Raw genomic sequence first — 15,267 nt, forward strand, 5'->3', positions numbered from 1 at the left:
TCCCAGCCTGTTGTTGGTTGTTTGTTTGTTTGTTTCCTGGTCTTGGCACCTGAGGTCATTTGCAGAGCAACTGTTCTTGTTTGAATGCATGGGAGTGAATGAGGAGAATTTAACTGCTTGGACTGATTTGTGACATCTGGCCAAAATGCAAATTACCATCTTACTAAAACACACATTCATCTAGTCAAGTTCTTCACAGTCCCATCTTGTCTTCCTCTCACTTGCATCTTGGTGGTGTGTGTTCAGAATGTCTTTGGTCTGCTCTGCTCTCTTAAAATATCTCCTCTTCCTCCCTCGTCCTCTTTCTCCCTCTTCCTCATCTCCATCCTCCTCCCTCTCATCCTCTTTTTCCTCCTGTTTCCTCTTCTCCTTTCCTCTTCCCTTCTCTGTGTGTCTATCAATCCCCACTCCTGCAGGTATTTAACCCCTCGCTTCCAAACAGAGCATTATGATGTAACTAAGTGGGTAGAAGATGTGAATAAAAACAGTGAAGGACCCTACCTTAGGTATTACCTCAGATCATCTCCTATTCCTCAACAACCCCCACCCCCCTCTTTTAACTCCCCTTTGGCTTGGTCCGTGTATTTGGGTTCAATCTGGCCAGGGGAGGTAGGGAAGGGTTATACCAGTGGTTCCCAAATGGGGGTCAGTTCCCTTTATCACAGATAAAGAGCAGATTGATTGGTAGTTCTGGTGATGATGTCAGAGCTTTGGTTGACAGCTCTTGGTCCTCTTGTGTCTTTGGACTCCCATGATTCATTGCTTTTAGCGTACGATGGTTGGATGTATCAATAGCTGCTGAACTTTTACAACAGTTTTACATTTTGTTGAGTATTGAGTAACATAATTGTCTTGCTTTATTTGTAATGACACCAAAACGGAAGTCATTAGAAATAATCTCTATTACTGGTCTATTTCCTTATTTCCCTCCGTTGCTCTTGCCATCTTCTCTCTCTTTATCTCTGCATGTTCAGTGTTGTGTTTGCTCTGATGTCATCATTGTGCTACACACATGTCTGAGTCCCCTACTGAGTGTCTCTGTGCTCACCGGCCTGGTCGGTTCACATTTACCCATCTCCACTACACCTTCTGGTCCTGGACCAGCCCAGATACACCCCAACACAGGCACAGGTCTAGTCAAATTAACTGTACTCAGTGGGTGTCTGAATGACCTGCCCACTCCCACTCCAGCCACAGCACAGCTGGCCCTGTTGCATTGCTGATGATGGTGCAGCGGTTGATGATGTCATAGGCAGATGAGAGGTAGAGGTGACTGTTCCCAGACCAGGGCTGTTCAGGCTCGTCTACTCTGGCACAGGCAGATGCTTCCCCTAACCACAGCTCTAGGGTCAAATTATCATACCCCCAATCTGAACCTTAACCATTAGGGTCATGAACAAATGTCTGCCTCTGTGTTTAGGGGCAACTTCTGCCTATTCCGGGCAGAATGAATGATGATGTCACCGTTTATAGTGAGGTAATTTCCTGTCTCTTTCAGGACGCTCTCCCCGGCGAAGTCGCCCACCTCCTCCACGGGGTCCATTGCATCCAGCCGGAGGTACCCTTACCCCATGCCCCCCCTCCCCGACGACCAGAGGAAGGCCAACAGGCAGAGTGCCAGGGTAAACTACTATAATAACACAGTATATAGTATATAGCACATACTGCACATAACATCTCATACGTAACATATACTGTACATAACATCTCATATGTAACATATACTGTACATAATATATACTGTTCATAACATCTCATACGTAACATATACTGCACATAACATCTCATATGTAACATATACTGTACATAACATCTCATACGTAACATATACTGTACATAACATCTCATACGTAACATATACTGTACATAACATCTCATACGTAACATACTGTACATAAAGTCCTAGAAAGTAGGTAAATACAGTAGTAGTTCATGACGTGTGTACTATAAATACCCCTATTGCATTGTGGGGTTAACTGCAGTTAAGGTACTGAAGCCATTGTCTAATTATAGTCTTTGTCTCTTCATCTCGTTTCTCTTCTTGCAGCTGTGGGAGACTTCAATATAACACTCCTGTTATCTACTCTGCAAAACTACTTAAGAACTACATTTTCCTCCACTTTTCTATGAATTAAAAAATACAAAGAAAAACAAAATGGAAACAAAATTACGAAAAAAGTGAGCAACTGGGTGTGAGCGGAAAAGAGAAGCGGAGGAAGATGAAGAGGAGGAGGGTGTGAGAGTGTGTGAGAGTGTGTGCGAGGTCTGTCAGACCTGACCTGCTCAGTAGGGGACGCTACAGGGGCCATCTGTCATTCCTACACTGACAAGCCAAGACAGAACGAAGCAACACAAGATCCCTTTCAGATTAGTTGGAGATCCACCAGAGATCAGCCCTTCACTCATTGGTGAGGAAAAAGCGAAGCTGTTGTGATGGTAACAGTGCAGACAGAGAGGAGAGTCCTCGTTGTGGATGTCTCCCCCACTCCCAACACCCCAACGTCCCCCCAGCTTCCACCACACTCTTCAAGCTCCTCCAAAAACTGTCCCACCTTACCTTACTCACCTCTCCCCCCAACCCCCCTCTAGCCCTACCCCCATGTAAACTCTCTCCTCTGATTGGTGCTCCTCTCTGTTGAGGGGCGCGGACAGGTATCATATCGGCAGATTTCTCTACCATTTTGAAGCACGCTGTTTAATTACTGTAGAAAACTCCAACACTGTATGCATGAGAACCCCCTGTTAATCAACTCTTCCTAGTGTCACAAAGAAGAAGAAGTCTGGGACGGACAGCATGTGGGGGATGGTGATGTCATACGTACTGTAGGCCTTTAAGCTTTCTTTACATTATAGGCTTCTTCTATCTCTGTGATCAGCGACTCATTATGAACTGTATCACACATTATACTAGCCAACTGCCCCTGACATAGACCCTAGACCCTAGACCCTAGCCACTCCGTTCTCTTTCTTTCGCCGTGTCAGGTTTTCCTGAAGGATTTGGTTATCGTTGTAAATATGTACAGCTTAAAGGCAGAGTAATGTGTGCTTTTCTTTTTTACTTACTGGGAGGCGAATGATGAAGGGATGCTCCCCCTCTCCTCCTCCTGCTGTGGTTCGTGTTGTAGACAGACAGGGTCTCCGTAGGTCTTTGTAGAGACCCCGTACTTGGTTTTTCTGTCTGTTTCTCTCTTTTCATTTCTGGCTGAACTCTCTCTTCTCTCCCGTGTGGCTGTGTGAACACTCCAGCTTTCTTTTTCTTCCACAGCAGAATGTACTAACAGTGTTCTATATTTCCTCTTTGTGTCATCCCTTTCTCTGAGTAATGCACACTCAGTCACAGCCCGTCATAATTAAGACAGTAAACGTAAGAATGTCATTGATTTATTACATTAACTGAGCATTTTATCCATTTGGATATTGATAATGATGAATATGATTTGAACTAAGATAGTCCCATGAGCCCTTCCTCGCTACAGAGGGGAGAGAACAAGTGTTCTTTTGTAGTTTTAGATGTGATATACATGTTCATTTGGCCATGGTGGTTTAGAGAAGTTGGAGAAATGTCCTGTGACTATAATCATTCCAGCAGGGACAGACTGGCCATCTGGCATTTTGGGCAAATGCAAGATGGCCTGGTCCATTTTTAACACAGTGGGTCTTACTTGTTTTTTGGGGGGCCAAAATGATAATTATCTTGCTAATAATGGGGGCCAGGAGGAAAGAAATGAGCTGTTGTGTTTAAAATGCCAGAGCCGATTTCTGGTCCCAGTCCGCCCCTGGTGTACAGTGTGAGACCAGACATAACAGATAGATACAACTGGAACCGACAACGCCACTGAGATCCAACTGGATGATGTGGGAATAACATTGAACATTGTGTCAGATGAATTTGGAATTTGTTTAGATAAAATTATTAAAATGTGCATTTTTGCTTTTGTTTTGTTTCCTACTGTAAGTTTGCCCTGCTGTCTGTAAATGATGAAGTGTCCTGTACAGTGCTTGCTGTTTGAGATTTATAAGACCAACAGAATGACAATGGATCTACTAGCTAGCACTCTATCGCTGTTCTCTGGTAATCTGTCTGTGAGGCTGTAATACGAAATAAGCATGTCATTGAAATAGTTTTTTCCTTGATTGCCAATTGCTGTTATCTTCTTGGAATTTCATACCATAAACCCCATATCAGTAGTGAACAGGTTTTCAACATAATCAACCAGGTCTCAAACATTTTCATGAATGGCCCGAGTAATCTAGTGGTTTAAATGTGGCTTAAGATTCAGGTTCTTACCTACTCAGAGTAGGATAAAGTGTCCCTAGTCACTGATCCAAAGTCCGTTTTGTATCTTACCCCCCTGATGGTAAATGTTGTGAATTGGGGAGTGGAAAGCTGATCTTAGATCTGTGGCTAAAGGGAAACTTATTTGTACAGAAGTCACAACCCCCATCCTGTAGTTACTGTACTGTCCATATCAGTTAAGCCTGCTGTATGTTAACTCCGTATGCTTAAGTTTAAAATGTGGGCACTGATCGTTTTGATTTTCTACTGTATGCATTATGACTGCAAAGATATTAAGATCACCACAATATCACATTAATATTGATACTGTATGACAAGTCTTTACTCCTAAGTACTTTTATATGTTCACTTCTCAGTGTTGTGTACAGCCGTTATTCAGGCAGACCAACTGCATTATTGTTCTTCTGTGCGTTGAGTGGAATGGAGATATGATGCGGCCATTTTAGTTTTTTAAAGCACACACTCATCTCGGACCGCTCTGGCATGTGAAGATCTGTACATGTCTTCTATGTTATGATGGGACGCAGCTATGGCAACATGGGGTGCATTATGCTATAGAGATCTGTACAGGTGAATGCATGTTGACTAAAGCTCTTATCACTCTTGTCTTATTTCAATTACGATATGATTGGCTGGTGCTTAGTAACTTGAGTTTTGACCAAGGGATTCCCTAGGCCGTGGTAATATGAAAATAAAGGATCATACTTGTCAAGCAATATTTAAAATATCATACTGTCTTAATACTGACATCTATGATAATTTACCTGCAGGTCATAGGATTGAGGTATATTAGACGTTACGATGGTGGCAGGTGGAGCCTGTCCAGGTAACAAGATGTAACTTGTCTGATGTGTGTTATCTGTATTAGTGACTTGACTGACGTAACCCAACCGGACCCACAGAGAAACATCCAAACGCACACAAAGTAGGGACAGATTCTTGAATGTATCAATACAACCAAGCCCCAACCACCCAACCGTAGCCTGTGGAGAAGTAGGTTATATCAGGCCTCTGAACGCACCATGAAGTCTGAGAAGTAGGTTATATCAGGCCTCTGAACGCACCATGCAGTCTGAGAAGTAGGTTATATCAGGCCTCTGAATCCACCATGCAGTCTGAGAAGTAGGTTATATCAGGCCTCTGAACGCACCATGCAGTCTGAGAAGTAGGTTATATCAGGCCTCTGAACGCACCATGCAGTCTGAGAAGTAGGTTATATCAGGCCTCTGAATCCACCATGCAGTCTGAGAAGTAGGTTATATCAGGCCTCTGAACGCACCATGCAGTCTGAGAAGTAGGTTATATCAGGCCTCTGAACGCACCATGCAGTCTGAGAAGTAGGTTATATCAGGCCTCTGAATGCACCATGCAGTCTGAGAAGTAGGTTATATCAGGCCTCTGAATCCACCATGCAGTCTGAGAAGTAGGTTATATCAGGCCTCTGAACGCACCATGCAGTCTGAGATGTAGGTTATATCAGGCCTCTGAACGCACCATGCAGTCTGAGAAGTAGGTTATATCAGGCCTCTGAACGCACCATGAAGTCTACTGAGAAGTAGGTTATATCAGGCCTCTGAACGCACCATGAAGTCTACTGAGATGTAGGTTATATCAGGCCTCTGAACGCACCATGAAGTCTGAGAAGTAGGTTATATCAGGCCTCTGAATCCACCATGCAGTCTGAGAAGTAGGTTATATCAGGCCTCTGAATCCACCATGCAGTCTGAGAAGTAGGTTATATCAGGCCTCTGAACGCACCATGAAGTCTACTGAGAAGTAGGTTATATCAGGCCTCTGAACGCACCATGAAGTCTACTGAGAAGTAGGTTATATCAGGCCTCTGAACGCACCATGAAGTCTGAGAAGTAGGTTATATCAGGCCTCTGAATCCACCATGCAGTCTGAGAAGTAGGTTATATCAGGCCTCTGAATCCACCATGCAGTCTGAGAAGTAGGTTATATCAGGCCTCTGAATCCACCATGCAGTCTGAGAAGTAGGTTATATCAGGCCTCTGAATCCACCATGCAGTCTGAGAAGTAGGTTATATCAGGCCTCTGAATCCACCATGCAGTCTGAGAAGTAGGTTATATCAGGCCTCTGAACGCACCATGCAGTCTGAGAAGTAGGTTATATCAGGCCTCTGAATCCACCATGCAGTCTGAGAAGTAGGTTATATCAGGCCTCTGAACGCACCATGCAGTCTGAGAAGTAGGTTATATCAGGCCTCTGAATCCACCATGCAGTCTGAGAAGTAGGTTATATCAGGCCTCTGAATCCACCATGCAGTCCTGCTGCAGTATGCTCCTACTGCGACTATATGTACCGCTACAAAATCTATATACAGTCGGTTCCCAAATGATTGCCACCCTGTATGAGCAATGATGACTAAAATAAATCATTCAAATACTGACCTAAATTGTATGTAACAAAAAAAATGGGAAATTATATTTTTGATAATCCTTTTGCTCAGAGAAAGATCTACCTCAAAAAGGTTAGGGGTCAGAATGATTGAAACGCCAAAGGGTTCTTATAAAGTAGTCAAAAGTTTCTTATTTGGTCCCATATTCCTACAGCACACAATGACTACACCAAGCTTGTGACTCTAAAAACTTGTTGGATGCAAAAATGTGTCATTGCGTGCTAGGAATATGGGACCAAATAAACTTTGGACTGACTTTATTTCTAAGAATCTTTAGGGGTGTCAATTTTGACATTCCTTTGAGAAAAATAAGTATTACTTGTTAAACTATCTTTCACTGAGCAACTGTATTGGTATAAATCAATAGTTTCCCACTTTAAAAAAATACAATATAGCTTAGTATTTTAATTATTTCACGCAGTCATTATTGCTCAGCTTTATGGAAGGTGTCAATCATTAAGATCCCACTGTATAATTACAGTACTTGTCTTTTACTGTATGCTGTACATAGACTGACAATGCAGAAATCAATGCCCATATGTTTTTTTCTTTTCTTACAATATCATTCAGTATTGTAATATATTTAATATAAAATAAAACTTTCAGCGATATTTTCTGTGTATGTATGTATGTTTAGTTTCCCTTAAGGTTATTGCTAAAGGAGGCAGCATTCATTAACATGTTTATTACTACATGGTGGAAAAGCAACATATTACAGCAAACAGTCAGAGACAACATCCAGCAGAAAAACAAACGTACTTCCTGCCCTCTTTCTCAACCTCTGTAACTCTGTCCATAGTGTGGTCATTAGGGGAAGGCAGGACGACAACACCCTTGCCTGGGTTATGACTGTGGGTGACATCATCGTTTGTGTTTTCCATAGATAGTCTCAAGCAGGGTGCAGAGCCAGGATGAATGTCGAGGAGTCATCCTACCTAGGGTATGATAGGTAGGAACACCACACTGACTTCCACAATATTGAAAACGTTCCAGGCCGAGTGAACATGAATCAAGTTCAAATCCTTTTTCAAAACTGCAGAACATACTAACCCTGAATGTTCCACAGTTCAGCTCAAACTGAGGCGGTGGGGCCCCATGTGAGTGTGTTCTTGGCTGGGACCGCCCCTCTCAGCGCCTGTAGCTTATCACGGTGCAGGGAGTCCGTTGCCATAGAGGCATCCTTGTCTAGTGATTGGCGGATACAGGTCTTGAGGTGTGCGATGCCAAAACCGGTGGCAGCTGAGATAGGAACCACGTGTCTGAAGACCATGTTGTTCTTAGGAAGCATATCGTCAGGTAACAGGTGGGAGAACTCTGAAAGGGAGAAGCACACCAGGGGGGCACTATGAGTAGTCTAATGTCACAGATCGTACACCTTAATTACCTAAGTATTACCTAAATTTATAATCTATGTATATCATTAGATTACCGTGTGGGTTTAGGAGTTGCTCCTGCAGCTCTGTGAGTTTGTCCTCTGCATCAGGCAGGTCCATCTTATTGACCACCAACACAGCAGGCTTACACGGGAGATCCTCCTTATACAGCTCCAACTCCTATAGGAGGAGTCGAGAGAGGAGGGGACGGGCGGCAGAAAGTGGGATAAGGAGAGAGAACATATTGTGATACTGGTGCTCGGAGGGAGGGGGTGGTTCCTGTGTAGATGTGTCCTGCTAGCCTCACTTTAATTAAAAGTTGAACAGCCTCAAAAGCAGACCTAAAGGGCGTTTTGCTTGCCAGCTGGAATCCACAAACGTCCACCTATGACCAGAGAGAGAAGAGAGACTTCATCAGTATTACAGCTAGAGGCTTTCTCACCACAAATCTCCTTGAGACTTTGACCATAAATTGTGTTTGTGTTTAGGTCGAACCACAAAGAGCAGCTGTCTGGTCCTCTCCACGTGTTTGAGGAACTGGTGGCCCATGCCTCTATTCATGTGGGCCCCCTCTATCAGCCCTGGGAGGTCTGCCACTGAGATCTACACCAATCCGAGAAGAGAACACAGAATGGACCAATCAGAGGAGAGAGAACGCAGAGTATGTAAAAACCAGAAGAAAGACCACCTTGAGAATGAACCAATCAGGTGAAGGAAACGATTGAGTTGCACAAAAGGGAGGAATGACCTCATCTGCTTCTCTTACCTGTTTATGGTCTTCATACATGACCTTGCCAATCTCCGGTCTCAGAGTGGTGACTGCAGAACGACAACACAAACATTTACCATTCATAAATAACTCAAACATCATGGTGTCATCCTCCACTCAAACATTTGATAAAAAAACTGGGTAATATATGGAACATTCACTTCAACGGGATGTGTGTGTGTAAATGTGTACTCAATACTCACAGGCATAGCTGGCAATCTGGGGTTTGGCGTGAGACAGGGCGATCAGTAGAGAGGACTTTCCTGCATTGGGGAACCTGGTAATGATGGAGGGAGAAATCATGTCGTCAATGTGTTCCTGTATGATTGTGTGTGTGTGTGTGTGTGTGTGTCCTGTCTCACCCCACCAGGCCGAGGTCAGCGATGAGTTTGAGGTCCAGTCGTATCTGTCTGGTCTGGCCCTTACTGGGCAGAAACTCTGAGTGGTAGGATCCTCCTTGACCCCCTCTGGCCACCAGCACACGATCTCCCTCAGTGTTCAGCTCACCTATGGAGGGGATTGATGAGCTATGGTCAGTTAAATTTACACCCAACACTCTGATCCTGAGTGCAGACATCAACATCATCTTCACAGTGCCTTGTGTCAGTGAAGGAGGTGTATGGTGTATAATGTGTGTAAAGACTTACCGAGGACCTTTCCATCATCGTTGGTGACAGTAATGCCAGGAGGAGCAATGACTTCTTGGTCCTCTCCTTTCTGCCCCCTCAGGGTACGGACACTACACACACACACACACGTTGAGACTTGGATTAGATTGCTGGTAGTTCATGTCATGACACTTCCAAAAAGACATACCTGCTGTTGATTCCTACTCCAGCGATGAAGCGTTTCTGGGGGTACTTATCCTTGAACCTCTTCAGAGTCACTGCGTTCTGAGCCACCACCCACACGTCTCCCCCTTTCCCCCCCTGACCCCCCAGACGGGGAAGCCCCATCCCCCCACTGCCCCCTCGCACATACAGACGCAGGTTGTCCACGAAGTTACCGTACTGGAGGAAAGAGAGTAGTGATGACATAATTTCACTTTGCGTCAGACAACTGAAATATCTACAGCAATTAATATATGGTAATGTCTTCTACAATGACGTACAATAACGCTAGGCTACACAGTGAAACTATTTCAATTTCCATAGTTAGCAAGTTCATTGTAGAAACGACCTGGCAACCTGGATAGTAGAGCCACACAGACAGGAGGGGTTAGTTATAAATATATTTGGTATAGCTAGCTATGATGCAACTGTATTTATAACACTGTGTTACTAACCTTCCGGTAACAAATCCTGCTGATCCAAACCATTTTGACTGAATATTTAGACGTTACAGTTGACTGTTTGTGGCATTTTTGCCTGAAGACATCAGATTAGCTGTTCACATGTGTCGTTTGAATAGGTTGTTTGGTGGTGGAACAGGAAACAGGAAACAGCAAACGGGGTGATTCGATGATGTCAGCGTCAGTCAAGGTAGCTAGTCCCGGTTTCTCTCCGTGGCTGAAGTCGCCTCCAGCGCCTGTGTATGCTCCTGACTCTCACCACCGCCTCTTCCAACACCGACCTTTAGATCAGGGGCCGGGAGAGTAGGTCTTGGTCTCGGTGGCTCCAGGTAACCTGGACGAGATCGACCCTGGCTGCTGGGACTCCTGGACTTCCCTCGCGGTGATTCAGACACGGCGGCTGCGCCTGGCGGAAAGCCGGGGCGCACTGTGGGATTTAATGACATACTTGCGCCCGTCGCAGAGGCAGAAGCACAACGAGCTGTTCCTAGAGTTCGCGCAGCACTTCTGGGCCATGTACGTGAACTGCATGCTGTCCCGCGCGCACGGACTGGGGAAGCGCCGCTTCACGACAACGCTGTCCGAGCTGCGTGTCATGGAAGTATCCCCAAATTACGCACAGAATTAAACATAGAGCGAGTGTTGTCTTTGGGCACAATGCTATGCATAGGGCTACTGCAAGTGTGACAAGTGTTTCAGATTAACCATCCTAATCTACCACCCTCCCGATTTAGTGTTTATTATTTAGAGTTCTGCAATAGGTGGCTAAAAAAAGATTGGATGTGTATGAACAGTTCTTAGCACCACGAATAGCCTATACCGAGGACATGGCCTTCGATACGGCGCTTTGAATAGATATGTAAGCAGCTTGTCAGACATATTCAAACCTGAAAAGTTGTCTGAAGTCAAGTGTATACCCTAAATTCATATCCCATCTGTTGCGTGATATGCATTATGAGAGTTTAGCAGGTTTATCCCAAAACAGGTTTGGATGTTGCCTTATTCATTTCAGGATTTAGGTTTGCAAAAAAGCATGATGTTTCCACCCTCATGCTTCACAGTAGGTATGGTGTTCTTTGGATGCAACTCAGCATTCTTTGTCCTCCAAACACGATGAGTTGAGTTTTTACCAAAAAGTTATATTTTGGTTTCATCTGACCATATGACATTCTCCCAATCTTCTTCTGGATCATCCAAATGCTCTCTAGCAAACTTCAGACGGGCCTGGACATGTACTGGCTTAAGCAGGGGGACACGTCTGGCACTGCAGGATTTGAGTCGCTGGCGGCGTAGTGTATTACTGATGGTAGGCTTTGTTACTTTGGTCCCAGCTCTCTGCAGGTCATTCACTAGGTCCCCCCGTGTGGTTCTGGGATTTTTGCTCACCGTTCTTGTGATCATTTTGACCCCACGGGGTGAGATCTTGCGTGGAGCCCCAGATTGAGGGAGATTACCAGTGGTCTTGTATGGCTTCCATTTCCTAATAATTGCTCCCACAGTTGATTTCTTCAAACAAAGCTGCTTACCTATTGCATATTCAGTCTTCCCAGCCTGGTGCAGGTCTACAATTTTGTTTCTGGTGTCCTTTGACAGCTCTTTGGTCTTGGCCATAGTGGAGTTTGGAGTGTGACTGTTTGAGGTTGTGGACAGGTGTTTTTTATACTGATAACAAGTTCAAACAGGTGCCATTAATACAGGTAACGAGTGGAGGACAGAGGAGCCTCTTAAAGAAGAAGTTACAGGTCTGTGAGAGCCAGAAATCTTGCTTATTTGTAGGTGACCAAATACTTATTTTCCACCATAATTTGCAAATAAATTCATTAAAAATCCTACAATGTGATTTTCTGGATTTTTTTCTTCTAATTTTGTCTGTCATAGTTGAAGTGTACCTATGATGAAAATTACAGGCCTCTCTCATCTTTTTAAGTGGGAGAACTTGCACAATTGGTGGCTGACTAAATACTTTTTTGTCCCACTGTACCTGTATTTGGGTTGTAGGTGTTGCCGACGTTTGTGAAGGCCTTGGTGTAGATCAGTTGGGTTTCAGTATTGAAAGGTCCTACTTTTCCTGAGTTAGTCAAACCAGCAGAGAAGGCCACCTTTGGTCTGTCTGTGAACAGGTACATACATAATGACAATGGAGAAACAAATGAACAATGCAAGATGGAAATATCTTAGTCAGCAGACAAGAAGAAAGGTAACAATTTAAACTTTGAAAATAGATGATAAAGTGGTGGCTGATGCATTTTAGCACTAAAGTTTTTATCAGAGCAAACTTGAGATAAAGTTGTCTGTTTCCCTGTATTCTGTCTCTTCCGCACCTCCACCTGGCTCCCCAAGGCTGACAGTTCTGCTGACATAAAGACAACACATCAAACAGTTACCTAAACGTATTTGTAAGCCATATATTCATATTATATTATGAATATATGGCTTACATGCTGTCTTCAGCACCTCTACCTGGCTCTCACTGGCTGTCACTCTGGCCCCCATGGCTGACAGTGCTGCTGCTTGTGCTGGAGTTGTAGAATCAAATGAAAAAATATGTTCAAGCATGTCATCTTCAAGCTATTGTTGATTGCTACTAAATTATATAAATACTGTAGTATTAATTCCCTACTGATTGCTTATGATCATATCCGCATACCTGCATTCTCTCTCTTCAGCTCCTCTCCCAGCCTCTCACTGACGCTCAGTCTGGTCTCCAGGGCTGAAATAACAGGACAATGTATTCAGAAATTATAATGATTTAATTCAGACAATCGAACAAGTCTCCCAGAGTAGCGTTGCTGTAACTTAGAGTGAATGGGCCGCCGGTTGACGTTCATTGGCATGAATCTTGCCCTGGAAGCAGAACTGAGCAATTTCTGCTAGATGGGCCAGCTCCAAAGTCAAAAGTGGCTATTTTGTAAAAATCCATGAAAACAAAAATGTCACTTTTTGGTATTAATTTAAGGTTAGACATTAGGGTTAGCAGTGTGGTTAATTTTAGTGTCAATGTTAGGCTTAAAATCAGATTTCATTACTTTGTGGCTGTGCCAGCTAGTGACCACTCTGCAGAGCTGCCTCCAGAACAAGATTAATGACAAAAAACGCTAACCTGCCAATGGACCTACATGTAAAGTCATATGATTTATTTAATACAATAAAAATCCTCATTACCTGCATTGTCTCTCTTCAGTTCCTCCACCTGGCTCTCACTAGCTGTCAATCTGTTTCCCATGTGCCTCAGCTCCACTCTCTGCTCCACCAGGATGGTTCCCATATTGTGCACCTTTTCTCTGTGCTTTCAGCTCAGTCCAGATGTCAAGACCACCATTATCACGGCTCTCCCACGTTCACTGTGACCCTGTAGAGTGGTGTCATTCTCCCTAACCCCTCCACTCTCCCCCTGAGCCCATGTCCTAGACAGACAGAACAGCAACACCAGCATAGCTGGTATTTCCTACTCAGAAGTAAAATGAGCGATAAGGATTTTTTTAAAAGTGAAATCATTGAAACTTGTTGAGCTTAAAATGTATTTTCAAAATAATGTTTCAATGATTTTATTTTTTTGTCCTTATCCCCCATTCTACTTCGGAGGAAGGGCAGATAAATCTTGCAGAGTTGAAGAGAGATGTAATATTTAACCACAAGAGGGAATAATTGTCACATTTTGACAGGCTATTGTATTGTACACTGGTGTGCACCTGTATTTGTGTACTTTTTACCCATGACTTCACTTGTCCTTGGTGATATTTTAACATGTTCCACTGAGTTTCAACATGTGCTGGTTTCTCATGCATCAGGTTACCAAGACCAGTGTGTATAAAGAAGAGGACTGAGCCCAGTAGACCACATTAGTTCTGAAGAGGTATTGTTTCAGAATGAGGGATGCTGGTGTTGTTGTTCTGTCTGTCTGGGACATGGGCTCAGAGCCTGAGTGGAGGGGTTAGGGAGAATGACATCACTCTACAGAGACCAACACTTTACATGTTGCATTTATATTTTTGTTCAGTACAATTTGTTTTAAGATTTTGTTCCGTTTGATTTTCAAGCTAATGTGTTACAAACAACAACAAAAATAGAAAACGCAACATGTAAAGTGTTGGTCCTGAAATAAAAGATCTCATTCATTCAGGTGCTTGTACACCTGCCTTGAGGCTGTTTGGGGTTTTAGGCTGGGTTTCTGTACAGCACTTTGAGATATCAGCTGATGTACGAAGGGCTTTATAAATACATTTGATTTGATTTGATTTGATTTTCCATGCGCACAAAAAGCGTATTTCTCTCAAATGTTGAGCACAAATTTGTTTACATTCCCATTAGTGAGCATTTCTCCTTTGCCAAGATAATGCATCCACCTGACAGGTGTGGCATATCAAGAAGCTGATTAAACAGCATTACATAGGTACACCTTGTGCTGGGGACAATAAAAGGCCACTCTAAAATATGCAGTTTTGTCACACATCACAATGCCACAGTGTGCAATTGGCATGCTAACTGCAGGAATGTTAGTTTCTCTACCATAAGCCACATCCAATGTCATTTTAGAGAATTTAGCAGTATGTCCAACCAGCCTCACAACTGCAGACCATGTGTAACCACGCCAGCCCAGGACCTCCACAACAGGCTTCCTCACCTGCGGGATCGTCTCAGACGAGTTACCCTTTTGTGGGAAAAAAATAATTCTGATTGGCTGGGCCTGGCTCCCCAGTGGGTGGGCCTGGCTCCAAGTGGGTGGGCTTATGCCCTCCCAGGCCCACCCATGACTGCGCCCCTGCCCAGTCATGTGAAATCCAAAGATTAGGGGCCTAATTAATTAATTTCAAATGGAGGCTGGGTCAGCCTCCATTTGTGAACAAGTGGTTGTGCTGAGCGTGCTGGTAGGGCCAACTTCCAGCCATAGGCCGTGGTTGTGCTGGCACCTCCCGGAAGTGAACCGAGGTTGAGCTGGCTGCTCCCATTGTGCAAGAAGCCTGAGGAGTCGCTAACCCCGAGTGTAGCCGGTCATGGACCAGGGTTGAGCTGGCCCGCCTTAGGCTGGGTTGAGTCAAGAAACAGCATGCACTAGTCGTACAGACTGTTTGTAAGACAATGTGCAAAAGTGTGAAGAAGGATGCCGTTTAAATACTATG

The 15,267-nt window shown here is 44.0% G+C and overlaps 2 protein-coding genes across 6 annotated transcripts in view; one reads left to right on the plus strand and one right to left on the minus strand.

The window, feature by feature from the left end:
* The window catches only part of LOC110508266 (disintegrin and metalloproteinase domain-containing protein 22), an 89,768-nt gene extending 84,755 nt beyond the window's left edge, over positions 1 to 5,013 (plus strand). For 3 of the 5 annotated variants that reach the window (XR_016492416.1, XM_036967187.2, XM_036967182.2), the window contains 2 exons: positions 1,499 to 1,622; positions 2,048 to 5,013. Coding sequence is in view for 3 of the 5 variants with exons in the window: in XM_036967187.2 (XP_036823082.2) it covers positions 1,499 to 1,622; positions 2,048 to 2,068 (145 nt within the window). In the remaining 2 variants the exon portion in view is untranslated. Of the gene's footprint in view, positions 1 to 416; positions 507 to 1,498; positions 1,623 to 2,047 lie in introns of all 5 variants that reach the window. The other 2 variants (XM_090223411.1, XR_016492417.1) reach the window with 2 other exon arrangements.
* Positions 5,014 to 7,387: 2,374 nt separating this feature from the next.
* Positions 7,388 to 11,776, minus strand: LOC110508304 (GTP-binding protein 10). Its single transcript, XM_021588722.3, has 10 exons — positions 10,145 to 11,776; positions 9,676 to 9,869; positions 9,507 to 9,598; positions 9,222 to 9,366; positions 9,063 to 9,136; positions 8,857 to 8,909; positions 8,586 to 8,693; positions 8,398 to 8,475; positions 8,147 to 8,270; positions 7,388 to 8,031 (listed from the first exon to the last, which is right to left on the minus strand). The coding sequence occupies exons 1-10, from the start codon at positions 10,175 to 10,177 to the stop codon at positions 7,790 to 7,792; spliced, it is 1,143 nt and encodes a 380-aa protein (XP_021444397.3). The 5' UTR covers positions 10,178 to 11,776; the 3' UTR covers positions 7,388 to 7,789.
* Positions 11,777 to 15,267: the final 3,491 nt, after the last annotated feature.

This window comes from Oncorhynchus mykiss, chromosome 3, assembly GCF_057628025.1.
Source record: "Oncorhynchus mykiss isolate SJ-2025 chromosome 3, ASM5762802v1, whole genome shotgun sequence".
Classification (NCBI taxonomy): Eukaryota; Metazoa; Chordata; class Actinopteri; order Salmoniformes; family Salmonidae; genus Oncorhynchus; species Oncorhynchus mykiss.

Coding starts and splice junctions, on each gene's coding strand:
- LOC110508304 (XM_021588722.3), bottom strand. CDS start 10,177: ATGGTTTGGATCAGCAGGATTTGTTACCGGAAG. Junction 8,910..9,062: donor CCAGATTGCCAGCTATGCCT/GTGAGTATTGAG, acceptor GTCGTTCTGCAG/TCACCACTCTGAGACCGGAG. Junction 8,032..8,146: donor GCAACTCCTAAACCCACACG/GTAATCTAATGA, acceptor TCTCCCTTTCAG/AGTTCTCCCACCTGTTACCT.